This window comes from Aquarana catesbeiana, linkage group LG04 (assembly GCF_042186555.1).
Source record: "Aquarana catesbeiana isolate 2022-GZ linkage group LG04, ASM4218655v1, whole genome shotgun sequence".
Classification (NCBI taxonomy): Eukaryota; Metazoa; Chordata; class Amphibia; order Anura; family Ranidae; genus Aquarana; species Aquarana catesbeiana.
In genome coordinates this window covers 569,281,956-569,297,065 of record NC_133327.1, presented here as the reverse complement: position 1 = coordinate 569,297,065, position 15,110 = coordinate 569,281,956, and the positions used below count along the sequence as shown (strand labels likewise).

At 37.2% G+C, this 15,110-nt stretch overlaps 1 protein-coding gene across 4 annotated transcripts in view; it reads left to right on the top strand.

Annotated features, from left to right (window-relative positions):
- Positions 1-14,869, top strand: part of LOC141140658 (sodium/calcium exchanger 1) — a 495,383-nt gene extending 480,514 nt beyond the window's left edge. For all 4 annotated transcript variants that reach the window (XM_073628057.1, XM_073628056.1, XM_073628054.1 and 1 more), the window contains one exon: positions 7,965-14,869. In XM_073628057.1, the coding sequence (XP_073484158.1) occupies positions 7,965-8,341 (377 nt within the window). In that variant the 3' untranslated portion in view covers positions 8,342-14,869. The remainder of the gene's footprint in view (positions 1-7,964) is intronic.
- The last annotated feature ends 241 nt before the right edge of the window (positions 14,870-15,110 follow it).

The window sequence follows — 15,110 nt, the reverse complement described above, 5'->3', positions numbered from 1 at the left end:
AAACGTTTCTTATAGTTGACCAGCATGTTTGCACAAATCTCAGGAGGGATTTTGTCCCACTCCTCTTTGCACATACTCATTAAGGTTTTGAGGCTGACATTTGGTAACTCGAACTTTCAGCTCTCTCCATTTATTCTTTATGGATTAAGATCTGGAGACTGCCTAGGCCACTCCGGGAACTTAATGTGCTTCTTCCTAAACCACTCCTTTGTTGCCTTGGCCGTGTGTTTGGGGTCATTGTCATGCTGGAATACCCATCCACGACCCATTTTTAATGCCCTGGCTGGGGGAAGGAGGTTCTCACCCAAGATTTGATGGTACATGGCCCCATCCATCATCCCTTTGATGCAGTGCAGTTGTCCTGACCCCTTAGCATTAAAACACCCCCAAAGCATAATGTTTCCACCTTCATGTTTGATGGTGGGGATGGTGTTCTTGGGGCCATAGGCACTCCTCCAAACACAGCGAGTTGAGTTGATGCCAAAGAGTTTGATTTTGTTCTGACCACAACACTTTCACCCAGTACTCCTCTGAATCATTCAGATGTATATTAGCAAACTTCAAATGGGCCTTCTTGAGCAGGGGGACCTTGCGGGCGCTGCAGGATTTCAGTCCTTCATGACGTAGTGTGTTACCAATTGTTTTCTTGGTGACTATGGTCCCAGCTGCCTTGAGATCATTCAAAAGTTTCTCCCATGTAGTTCTAGGCTGATTCCTCATAATTCTCACGATCATTGAAACTCCACAAGGAGAGATTTTGCATGGAGTCTAGACCGAGGGAGATTGACAGTTATTTTGTGTGTCTTCCATTTGCAAATAATCGCACCAACTGTTGTCACCCTCTCATCAAGCTGCTTGGCGATGGCCTTGTAGTCCATTCAAGCCTTGTGTAGGTCTACAATCTTGTCCCAGACATCCTTGGACAGCTCTTTGGTCTTGGTCATGGTGGAGAGATTAGAATCTGATTGATTGATTGCTTCTGTGGACAGGTGTCTTTTATACAGGTAACAAGCTGAGATTAGGAGAACTCCCTTTAAGACAGTGCTCCTAATCTCAGCTTATTACACGTATAGAAGACACCTGGGAGCCAGAAATCTTGCTGATTGATAGGTGATCAAATACTTATTTCACTCATTAAAATGCAAATCAATTTAAACTTTTTTGAATGTTTTTATGGATACTTTTGTTGTTATTCTCTCACTGTTAAAATATATCTACCATTACAATTATAGACTGATCATTTCTTTGTCAGTGGGCAAATGTACAAAATCAGCAGGGGATCAAATACTCTTTTCCCTCACTATAGATACTGTAGATACCGAAGATAGATAGATAGATAGATAGATAGATAGATAGATAGATAGATAGATAGATAGATAGATAGATAGATAGATAGACTGGCTAACCATGGTCCAAAGGTCATGGTGAATCTTCATACCATTGCTTATAGTAACCTGCTGTAAGGTTGAAGTAAGGCTGTTTGTCCTCTGCATTTTGTCATTCTCCTTAGAGATAGATTGAACACCACGAATAGGTAAATGTGTGGGGGGTAATTTGATAATTTGACTGCTGATTAAACATTTTCTAACATGAGAACATGCTATTTTAAATATGAATACAATAGGCTCAAGAGAATATTTCTGTTTTATAAATGACAGAGAAAATTGAGTACTGTCCGTGATACTTTGTTTTATAAATAAAAAAAATATAATAAATATACTCTGTTTTATAAATAAAACCTTTTTTTTTTAAGCAGTAGCCTATCTTGGAGCATGGATTAATATATTCTCTAGAACTATACAGGTGTTTACTGTGCCCTGGAAAAGCTGTATATGTATATTCCACACTTTGTAACTGTTTTCCTATGACCCGATTATTTTTTTTACTGAAACTCAACAAACTTGGTAGTTTGTATTAAAAATGGCAGCCACTGGTATGACCTAATAAATTGGCAGTTCAATGTAGAGGCAGCCAGTAAATACCAATATCTGTGAGACATCTTTATAAGCAGCACTGCAAACACTCAAGTCTTTTATAGACTAGCAAGCCATGAGAAGGACTTTAATGACATTTTAAAGCCAAAGCGCACAATCTGCTTGCATTTAAGCCGACTGGTTCCCCAATGAGTTAATTATCTTTCAGAGATAGCATGCAATACTGTACATCAGCAACTGCCGAACATTTTATAAAAGAAACTGGGCCAACACGTTTAAATGGATATGACATTTGAGACTAAAGTTTACGAGATTAAGTCTAGAGTCTGCTGTCTGTAAGGTCTGTTGAAGTATGGCAAAGATATTTATCAGCTTGCCAGTTAAAACTCCCAATTTGTAAGGTCTGGGATTTAGAAGTAAATAGCACTGCTTATTCAACCCAGGCATCCAGAATTACGGCTACTTTTCTAAGATGTCAAAATATAGAACATTTATGTGGGCTAAAAGGAAATGAATGATCTCATAAGGCATGTTGTAAAATATGATACAACACATTAAACATGTGGTTCATTTTTTATTATTATCAATTATATTATGACTTATGATGTAGCTTCCAAATCCAGTTAAGGGAAAAATAAGCGTATTTTCTGTATGCAGCTTTCAATGGTTAAGCAAAAAAAAAAAAATTTAAAAAGGGGGTTAAATCAACAGTGAGCATTATCATTATCATTCATTGTGTGCTATTCAGTAATATATATACAATTCTCTGAGGAAATCAGTGGTTTTCTTATTACATTATATTCTGTTATACTTCATAAGCAGTATGTTTAATGATAATGATGAAGAGAACGATCAAAAATATTTGAAAGGTAGTGTTAATTTACTTATCATTGTAACATGCTCTGATCATAGTGTTTAGTTTTAAATAAATACGTATATATCTATAAAAGAGTGTGCTTGTGGTATATATAAATTATCTTTCTGTGATCCAATTTCTTCAGCAGTATTAAGAGCCTAGGTAGGATGATGTTCGCAACCCACTGCCCCCCTTCCCGGATTCTGCACTAGAACAGATGTGCCACATGGCTTTGGGTCCTGGCAGAGCAAGCCCATCAGCACATATGTGCACATGCGGGTTTCCCACACACATGTGTGGATTCCCCTGTGCATATGTAAAGATGGGCTGGTGTGAAAGATCCAAAACTACTGTTTGCGCATGAAAATTCCCCACATTTATCCAGATGTGCCGAAGGAATCTGCCAGGAACCAAAGGCTAAGCAGAGTCCTTCAGCACATCTGTATATGCACCAAAAATACAAAAATGGTGGCGCCAGATGGGGACGGAGCAAAATGAAAGCGGACTGAAGTTCCTTTTTAGTGACAAATACTTAGGGGTAAGCTACTCTGTAAAAGCCAAAGGCAAGTAGTGATTTGTAGGGTAGTCGTCTTTTTTTGAATGCAGTTGAGACATGAAGCCTCCAGAACTACAGTACCAAGCTGATGGATAAGGCTAAAACAGTTTATTGAAACAGGAGTAGCAAATCATACAATACCAGGCCAGTGTAGATAGATATAGGTGGGCTAATGTCCGCTGGGTCCTGTGGGCAGAAAGATGGAAGACCTTGCGGTGACCAAGACAGTGAGCTTCTTCTGCATTCTGAACTGGTTTAATTGGCAGTTCCCTTCAGTCCGGCTCTTCAGCCTTGGTGTCGCGGTGACATCACACGGGAGTACCTGCAGACTCCGGCTTGGCTCTTGAGCCTCCACAGCTTCACACCAGCGGCTAGTTGTTCTCTCACAGCTGACTCATTCCATCTTCCTGCCCACCAGTCCCAGCGGACATTAGCCCACCTATATCCATCTACACCAGCCTGGTATTTTATTAATTGCTACCTCTGTTTCAATACACTGTTTTAGCCTTATCCATCGGCTTCGTACTGTAGTTCTGGAGGCACCACGTCCCTATTGAGTTCTGGATAGTGCTGTCTTCATCTCTCTTACCCATTTCAGTCACTATGTGTGCTTTATTGATGGCTGCATCAGATTGGCTCTTGGGCAGTGGACAGTGAGTTCCCCATTAGGGCCAGCGCCTGGAACATTGTATTGTTTTTCTTGAATGCAGAGAACACCTACCTCTCTTAGGAGAGTCAGTGAAAGTTAATGTTGACTGAACTTATATAATAAATAACAAGAAGCTGTGTTCACTTTAATCAATCATGTGCTAGCAAAAGTCCATTTAAAAAAACGCTCTTGTGCATGATTACAAATTCTGAATGAGCTTTACAAAACAAACATGATCTTTTCAAAGTGAACAATAATGTGAACAAAATGCCCCCTTCTCTCCTGTTTGCCTTTCAGCAAAGTATGTGGCCTATTAAATTGCATATACAACGTAAAATATTTTAATTTTTTAATTTCTAACATCTCATTCCGAGCTCTCTGTGAGCCTTATGCCCCGTATACATGATCGGACTTTCCACCAACAAAAACCTTGGATTTTTGTTTGAAGGATGTTGGCTCAAACTTGTCTTGCATACACAAGGTCATACAAATGTTGGCCAACAATTACAAACGTGGGAACATGGTGATGTACAAGATGTAGGACGACCCGAGAAAAAGGAAGTTTAATAGCCAGTGTGGCTCCTTCTGCTTGATTTTGAGCATGCGTGAACTTTTGTGCGTCGGACTTGTTTACACGCGATCGGAAATTCCGACAACAAAGTTTTGTTGGCGGAAAATTTGAGGGCCTGCAAGCCAACATTTGTTGGCGGAAAGTCCGACAACAAATATTCGATGGAGCATACACACGGTCGAACTTTCAGCCAACAAGTTCACATCCAACATTTGTAGTCAGAAAATCCGATCATGTGTATGAGGCATTAGAGGCCAGCACCCTCAACGTGCAATAATACTTCCGCTTTAAGTCAGAGGTCTGGCATGTATCTGCCCCCCCCCCAACTCTCATCCCTCATTGCACTTGCACATTGCACATTAAACTTTTTTGCTAATGTCTGGCAAACTAGCAAATTGGTGGCTCTGTATGAACATCGTTCCTGGGTAATGATGATGCTCACACAGTGTTGGGACCTGCAAGAAAACTGAATCTAGGGCAGGTGTTAGATGAGTATAAAAATGAATTACACTTCGACATTAGATAAAAAAAGGAAAGTAAAAACAAAAACTGTTTTTTGGAAAAATATATGTCCTCTTTAACTCTTGATCTGCACCCTATATGTATTTTCAGCTGACTTTAAAACGAATCCCCAACACTAAATTATTTACTATAGGAATAATAATAAATAAAGATTCTAAATGTTATATGTCCCTGAAATATTGTTGCTTACTTATCCCTCACATCCCATGCTACATTGTATTTTTTCCCCAAAACCCCCCTCCCCAAATGCTGCTAAGTTAATTGGGGCAGAGATCAATGATGATTATACTTGTATTCTGAGATGAATTTGTAAGCACTATGAAAATGTATAAAAATAAACATTTCCATTTCTGACTAAAGGGAGTTTGTTAATATGTTCCTATTAACAGTTTTGGAATATTTAATACAAACTGCAAGGACTACGATAATAACTATAGAGGTTCACTGTAATTTGTTCTGTTTTACCCTGATGGGTTGTAAAATAGAATTATTTGTAGAATACTGTTTTTATATAAAATATTTTTTCATATCGGATGCAGTTTTGAGCAGATAACTGGAAAATGCAGTGGACAGCAAATGTAGCAAATGTATTAATTCAGGCGAATCAGCAGATTAGCCCATCATAAATAAATACACATTTTAATCTGGATGTACCATGGAAAGCAGCATGAGTTTTGCAGTAAATATGGAAATACAGCACAATTATACAATCAGCTTCCTGGGCTAGCACCATGATAACTATTAGAGAAGTCTATTACTCTGTTTTAGCAGCACATAGTAAAAAAACCCTGGCATACTGAGAACCACAAAAATGCATGTAAAAACTTAAAGCATTGACATTATGTAAAATGGCATAATGAATACCATAAAGGGAAACTATAATGGTTTTGTGTCAAATATTTATTTACTTATTTATTTTGTTCAGATTTGTTTAAACTGGTGCTTTATATACAGTATATTGTAATATGTAAGTGTATTTTTTTCTTTGTCCTACAAAAACATTTAATGAAGGGCAAACCAATGATACAGGATTCATAGGGTATTTCTAAGGACTGGGCACAGCAGAAGCCATCGTTGATACAAATTTCATTCAGAGTCATCTGAAGAGAAATAGAGGGAAGAGGAGGCGTCACTGATCTAACTCATTCAGTTGTGTGTATTTTTTAGGCTGAGCTGTTGAACTTTGTAGGAGACATTTTTTTTCTAAAGATAGCTGAATATAATACAAGATACCAAAATTTAATATGCAAAATTTTGTTTCATACAAAATATAATAAGAAATTCAGGGCTGTTGAACTTGGTGACTATATGCTTAATTGTAAAAGTTTATATTATATGAGACATACACAAAATTCTTCAAGGGTCACTACCCTTTACTGGCCTCTCTATCCACACATGTGGTAGACCCTGCTAACATTATGGCCTGTTATGGCACTGTACAGCTAATATTATAATAAAGAAAAAAAAACATTTTGGTTCATCTTAGTTTTCAGTAGAAAATCATTAAATGTATTTCTACATAGAACTAGCATAAATACCTGAATGTTCCTTGATGTGAGCATCCTCAAATCCTTTGCACAGCATCACTCAGACTGGGAGCAATGAAGGAGTGCACAGTGAACCAATCAGTAGGGATGAGCCCGATGTTCGAGTTGAACGTAAGGGCCTGAAGGGCCTGCTATGGAATTTGGGGGGACCCCCACGCAGTTTTTTTAATTTTGGTTCTGGGTTTCCCTTAATATTCATACCAGACCCAAAAGGACTGGTAGTGGACTGGGGGGATCCCATGACGTTTTTTTCAATGACTTCTTTTATCTGTATTGCCGGGACCGACAATTCATTATAGGCGCAAGTAGTTTGAAATTACTTTTTTTCCTTTAGAAATGTCATTTTGTGCAGGAACTGTTCTAAACACGGGAAACATGCGCCACTTTACAGGCATACTATAGACACCCCCCAGGTACGAAATTTAAAGGAATATTTCACTTTTATTGTTTCACTTTAAGCATTATTAAGATCACTGCTCCCGAAAAAACGGCTGTTTTTAAAACTTTTTTTGCATTGATACATGTCCCCTGGGGCAGGACTCAGGTCCCCAAACACTTTTTATGACAATATCTTGCATATAAGCCTTTAAAATTAGCACTTTTGATTATTCATGTTCCTGTTCCATAGACTTTAACAGTGTTTGCATGTTCGAACAAATTTTTTGCCTGTTCGCATGTTCTGCTGCAAACCGAACCCGGGGATGTTTGGCTCATCCCTACCAATCAGGGCCCCACTGCTTTGCACAATGCTGTCTGTGAACATGCTTGCAGGAGGAGTGAACACAGGCGTGCCACTTCTTCTTTGTCCAGTCACGGGCCAGAATAGTGTTGTTTAGCAATAGTATCTGAAAAACAGGTTTGGCGGAGCAGAATCAGAAAACATTGGGCAGGTATATCAATTTTAATATATGTTTTTCATTTTTAGAGCTGAAAATAAAGGCAAGCAGATAACTGTTCACCTGTACTCTAGGTGTAAGGGCAACACAGCAATAAATGTGTCTCAAACTGTCCTTGGATGGTGCACCACGAGACAAAATTCTAACCTTGCCTTATGATATATGATAACAGTCCTGGGTATACAAGCTGACAGGTGTTAAAAAAAGTTTTATTTTAATATAAAGGACCCATGGATAGAAGCATGTACATGTCTTATGTTATGTTAATGTTGCCCAAATAAGAAGAATAAGAAGATTTTGTTAATCTTCTTATTCTCCACTGGTAACATGAAAAGGAGAGGATGAATAGCTACTAATGGGCCTAACAAATAAAACCCATTTATTTTGTGTAATACACATGCATTGCTTAATGAACTTTTTTGTTTTTCTACAGATACTTTTGCAAGCAAAGTGGCAGCTATCCAGGATCAGTATGCTGATGCCTCCATAGGTAACGTCACTGGTAGCAACGCAGTAAATGTGTTCTTGGGAATCGGCGTAGCCTGGTCCATTGCTGCCATTTACCATGCAGCCCACGGACGGAATTTTGAAGTTCAACCTGGCACACTGGCTTTCTCTGTCACCCTTTTCACCATATTCGCATTTGTAAGCGTTGGTGTCCTGCTCTACAGAAGGCGACCTGAAATTGGCGGTGAGCTTGGTGGGCCACGGACTGCCAAGCTTCTCACAACAGCCCTCTTTACCCTCCTGTGGCTCTTGTATATTTTCTTCTCATCTCTGGAAGCCTACTGCCACATACCGGGCTTCTAAACAAACACTCTGACATAGTAAATATATAAATATATATAAATATATGTAGAATGAACAGAGGAAATCAAAGACATAACCATTTCCACTTACCTGCTGATGGAATGCAACGATAGGGGCATTTCCTTTATTGCGTAGAAGCAAGAATCTAAAGGTTTCTTACTCACGGGGCATCATGTTGAACCAGGCATGGATGCAGGGACATCTTTGCAAATGTACCTAAAACAGTGTACTATAAATGTTTGACTACTTTTATTTTTGAAATGACTAATCTGAATGCTACTTGGGCCTTTTTTGTTAAAATGTATAGATGCCGGAATTACTAGTAACTATTATTTTTTTGTTGTTGTTGCTGTTGTGAAGGAGAGGGTTGAGTGCCTGGAAGAAAAATAATTATCATCATCTAAAGTCCAAAATTTGTGGGTCCAGATGGCAAAATGGTCCAAGTAGGTTGTCAATGAGACAAGTATGGGGTTCAGAACTAAAAATAGTATTGCATTGTGTCCAGGGTAATTTACCCTGCCGTGTCCTTTTAGTTTAATGTGTGGACAAGAAATAGTTAACTGAAAGCAGCCAAAAAAGCCTTCTCCTCTCCAACTAATTGTTTGCATTGTAATTAGCATGTGTTTCTCACCATTCTAAATCACCAGACTACACTGAGTCTCTCCAGTTTGTACTTTCCTACATAACATCTTCACCATATGGTACAAGAAGCACTATTATTTTCCAGAATAATCTGTGCTGGAGTCTCCTGGGCACTTTCCACCCATAACCATTGTCATGTTTTGGAATGTTCTGTGCTAAATGTACTGTTGTGCATGGGTGAAAAGTATTTGTGTATGCATTAGCCTAGTAATAACCCTTTTACTAATGTTGACTGAATGTGAAAGACAGGGGTGTATTTTTTTTAAAGATTTTTTTTTTCAAATGAGTATTGGGTTGATATTGGCAACCTCTATAAATTCAGCACAGGCCTGAAGGGGGCATAAGAGTAGCAAATCAATGAAGGATTTTGAAGATTCTCTTTTGCGTTGCCTGTTAGAAGCTAGAAAAAGTGTAAATATGGGTCAGTTGCTGATAACTAAATACCAAAAATGTGCCTAGGGGGAGAAATAGTTATTTAAAAAGTATTTATTTGAATTTTAAACTTCTGCAGTTAATATAGAAGAGGCAAATGGATAGCTACTAGATGCTTATTTATTAGGCATATCACCATTCAATACTAGAGAGGTTTTTAACAATTTTCTAAGAGCAGTGCCATTGTCTTTTATTTAAACTGGATCTTTTTAGCATTTGTACAGAAAAACTAATAAGGCTGAAGCCATGATTTGCCCGTTTAGGTTTCATCATTCTTAATTCATGTAGATGTTTTTTATCATTTGCAAAGCAGAGGCCTTAGTTCCTTTAAATTTATTTATTTTCTGTCATTCAGGATGTAATATTTCCCACAACTTGAACTGTGCTTCCTATTACTTTAGAAAAAAAATGCAGCTGCAGAGAATGTATGCTTTTGTTATAGACTGGTCTGTAGTGAGTAATGTCAAAAAAATATAAAATACCGTCTCTTTCGAACGTTGGGTCACTAATATCCAATGATATCAAAATCTACAATGCATAACCAAACTTAGAAAATATTGTTGAGTGTGCATTATTTTTTTTAAACTTAATTTATCGTTGCTATGCAGTATTTAAAGACAATTTCAGACAATTTTTTTGGACAGAGTGTGAGGTTTTTATTCCAGCTTTTGCAATTCGACAGTCAGATCTGCCAACTATTTATTTTCCCAAATATATAGGGCTCTAAATTTAAAATGTAGGAAATCAACAATATGAACCAGACTATAACTACTCTTAAGAAAAACGATTACAGAGTAAACTGACAAATTATAGATTCCAGTTTTGTATCATGTTTATAGTGTTGTATTTGTATTCATTATAGATTACCTGTTGCCGCCCATGTAACACATATGCAAAGTGGCAAAAGGGTGGGCTTTAATGCACACACACTGCACATATGTGTCACTGGGCGGCCAATGTTTTTGTGCTGAAAGCGCATTCACTGAGCGCTCCCAGTGAAGAGACTGAGCTGTCAAAGACAACTCTTGCTCTGCGCTAACTATGGGTAGATGGCGGGGCCAGCTTTCAATCATGTGACATATGTGCAGGCCAATCACAATGGTCACATGATTGCTGATTTTTCCCACTCCCGGACGTTCAGAACTCTTTAAAGGGATGCCAGGGCTGTCATGCTAATCCAGTGGATTGCACACACTTGGAACAAGTATGTAGATGAAGAATTATGGTTTCACCCTGACTTTCTAATCTGCCCGTTCCAGATCATTGACACTTTTGCAGGGACAGTCAGACAGTTAATAGAAGGTCAGCCATGGCATGCTCAAACTACAGGTTAACCTTAAGCAAATAAGAATCTTTTCAAATTACCTACCCATTATACTTGCCAAGAACAGTCTGAAAACAGCTTTTGGATTATTGCAGAACCATGATTAATGAATACCCTCTGTGTCATTTATTAGTAATATTTTTTTTTTCTTTGGTAAATATTTACCTAGTATTTTGTAAAAGTCAAGGCATATCAGCATGTATCAGTATTGTGAGCACCACATGTGAACGCAACCGGGTGGTGTTGCTACCTTCATCACAATTAATTTCAGGAGTGAAAATGTGACTGGTAACTTGCAATTTTTACAATTTTTATTGTTTTTAATGGAATCCCAACTGCAGCTTTTTACATACAGTTTGTAAAGCCCTATAATAGTATGTCTTTTCTTCTTATTTCAAATCATAGTCTGACACAAATTTCCACTATGTATTTGCAGGGAAATTGGGTTATACAAAAACAAGCTATTTTTATATTTTTATCTATTGTGTGTTTGCCTGCAATACATTTTGGCTATTAATGATTTTTCACTATGTCATTAACCAAAAAAAGAGATATTGCTTTTGTGTTTCTAATATCCCAGTGCAGCCTTTTTGGTTTTACAACGGCGTGTCAAATAATTTAAAATATTTGAAATTAAGCATATTGTAAGGTTGTATTATCATATTTTCCTAAGAAATAGGAAAAATCAATTTATTGTCATGCAGCATTGCTCTGTTTCATACAAAGAAATGTATACTAGAAACCATTATTTACATGCAATTTTTCTTGGTTTATTTACTAAAGGCAAATAGATTCAATTTGCAAGGGAAGTTGCACGTTGCAAGGAAGTTCATCCAAGAGCTTAGTGAATGAGGTGAAGTTTCACTTTTTAACGAATACACAGTCACATGCAAGGAAGATTAAAAAATCACTTTTGCTTGCATATGATAAGATGATGGAAGTCAGCACTGCATCACACCACATTCACTAAGCTCTGGGAAAAATTCCCTTGCAAAGTGAAGACTGTAATTGCCTTTCCTAAATCAACCCCATTGAATATATTTCAGTCACAAGCAGAAGATCTGGGTATGCCAAAATATTTTATAAGGTAGTATAAAAAGTGCTGTAGTAGAAAAAAATACATTTTGAAGAATAAGTGTACTTTCAGGCAATGTGCACTTATTCGTTTTGCTCCTGCCCCTGTGCCCTGACCTAAACCATCCCACACTCCCTCTATACAGATCCTTACTTACCAAGATCTGCTGCCCATGGCCTTTAGGGGCTGTTTACATCCCAAGACTCCCTCTGCTGACTGCACCTGTGCATTACACTCCCACAGACTTCTATGGGGGCATCAACCTGGCCAGGTGATGGACTTGGACAAGCACAGCCAGAATAAGGAGACTTGCAGTGCAGAATGCAACATATTTCTGTAAAAACAAAAGTGGCATTTAATTGGCTAATGTCATTACTATCTGTCTTGTAATGAATCATAGGAGAATATTTATATTTGGTTACAATGTATAACATATATAATTACATATAGCTTTTATTGCTAATAAGTTTGATTTACTAAAGATATATAGACTGTTCACTTTGCAAAGGAATTTTCCCTTAGCTTATCAAATGTTGGGAACCTGTGATGATTTCCATCATCCGATCATGTACAAGCAAAAATACTGTTTTATTTATTTTCCTTCACTTCATTAGGTAATGTTTTCCAAGTTAAAAACACTAAGCTTAGGAAAAATTTCTTTGCAAATAAAAAATTCATTTGTAAAGTGAACAGCCAATTTGCCTTTATTAAACCATCCCCTATATGTATAAAGGTGAAAACTAAAAGCTCTGTGACAACCAATTTTAGTTCAACATTTAACTTCTTTTATTCTAGCATTCTTCAATAATTTGAAGGAGAAAAAAAATTCTATGGGGTTGATTTATCAGAGTGAAAGAAACTGTTCATTTTGTAAAGCAAATGTTCACTCATCCAGTCACGTTCGATCTATGTTGAAGCTATGTTCAATCCCCCAGTAATTTCAAGCTAAAATATATTTCTTGCTTGCATATATTTTGATATTCAAAATTAAAGTCATCTTCTTCACTAAGCTAAGTTAACTGCTTGCCAACCAGCCGCTGCAGTTGTACTGCGGCAACATAGCTCAGCTGCATGAATTGCCGTCATGTTACGTTACTCCCTTATTTGTCCACTAGGGGCACGCGAGAGCCCCCTGCTCGCCCACGGAGCTGATGCGAGTGCCCCGCGGTCATGATCACCGCCAGGCTTCCGCGATTGCTCGGGGCACACGGAGAACCGGGATCTGTGTGTGTAAACACACGGTTTCCGGTTCTCTGAGGGGAGAAGAGACTGTCTGTTCATACAGAGTATGAACAGCGATCTATCTCTTCCCCTACACAATCCACTCCACCCTTCAGTTAGAACACACACTAGGGAACACAATTAACCCCTTGATCTCCCCCTAGTGTTAACCCCTTCCCTGCCAGTGACATTTTTACAGTAATCAATGCATTTTTATACCACTGATCGCTGTATAACTGCCAGTGGTCCCAAAAATGTGTCAAAATTGTCCGACGTGTCCACCATAATGTCGCAGTCCTGATAAAAATTGCAGATCGCTGCCATTACTAGTAAAAAAAAAATGAATAATAAAAATGCCATAAAACTATCCCCTATTTTGTAGACGCTATAACTTTTGCGCAAACCTATCAATATACGCTTATTGCGATTTTTTTTTTTTACCAAAAATATGTAGAAGAATACATATCGGCCTAAACTTTTGGGGGATATTTATTATAGCAAAAAGTAAAAAATATTGCGTTTTTTTCAAAATATATTGCTCTTTTTTTGTTTATAGCGCAAAAAAATAAAAACCACAGGGGTGATCAAATACCACCAAAAGAAAGCTCTATATGTGGGGAAAAAAAGGATGTCTTTTTGTTTGGGTGCAACATCGCACAACCGCGCAATTGTCAGTTATAGCGACGCAGTGACGAATCGCAAAAAGTGCTCTGGTCAGGAAGGGGGTAAAATCTTCCGGAGCAGAAGCTTTGTAACTTTGCTTTGTAAACAGTCTCTACTCATGTAGGAAATCAACCAATATACAGTATGTCTGAAAAGCATGCATTTGTTTGCTGCATTTGTCAGGGATTTTAGCATTTTAGCTTTTAACAGCATTGCATTTTTGTCTTTTAATTATAGTACAAATAAATATACACAAAAATTGAGATTAAAAATACAGTTTATGTTTGCTAACAGTAAACTAGGGATGATTTGCTTATGGTTAGGTTACAGCAAATAAATGTGTTGAATTCACATCAATCAGGTTAAGATAATATTTGAACAATAAAAACATAAATTTATTTATGATCTGTTTGGTTTGTTTGACATCCCAACTGACAAGCCTTTAGTAAATTAGTCCCATAGGTATTTAAGAGTCTCTTCTCATATAGGGGTGGGGCAAAAATACATTTGTTAGTGTAATATGTGATCAAAACAGTTTCCTGATAAAGTATGTTTTATGAATGTACTGCTATGGAAAGTGCTAAGAAAAAAAAAGACTTTTTAAGTTACTAGTTATTACCATAGGAATCTTTATTTATTACTTTTTTTTGTTCACTTATGCTTTAATTTTCACACTTGTGCTTGCATTTTGCATTACTATCTGGGAATCACTGCCACTTTAATACCGCATGCTTAATTTAGTTACTTCAATCACAGAAAGTTGCCTCTTCAGATTGGTGAACATATCAGTTTGAATCCCCCTATCTGGGGTTCCCAAATCAGCATTTAAATAAAATTTTAAAAAATCTCAGTGCACATGTGTTTTTTATTTTGGGGTGTACAAGATTTAAACAATGGATTTAATTGTCTATTTTGTTATGCTTTAGCTTTTCTTTTTAAATTTATCAGTGTGTTTTGTGCACCAATGTAAGGTTAAGCACGTATACTGTGATAATTGTTTGTGGTTCACGTCCAGATTACATTCATCACCTAATAAACTGATGTTTATTATTGACATATGACAATGTACATATAATGTATTATCGATTTTGTTTGTCATTTGGCACTTTTAATTTTTTTTTTGCTTTCATGCTTACAAAATAAAAAGTTAAAAAAAAAAAAAAAATTTAAAGGAATTGTTGTGAGAAACATTTTTCGTAGTGTGTAGATATATTCTTATCGTGCATAGTTTGCTCATATTTTATAATAAATGTCTAAGTAGGACATGCCATAGTATTGCAAATAAGTTAGTATCTAGGCACAGGTGGCCTACATTTTTAAAGTGTTTGAAAGAAGAACTGTCTGAGTTGCTTTAACCAGTCAAAAGATTATTCCATTTTGCAGCCACTTTGCATGCTTATTTTAAAAAGGTC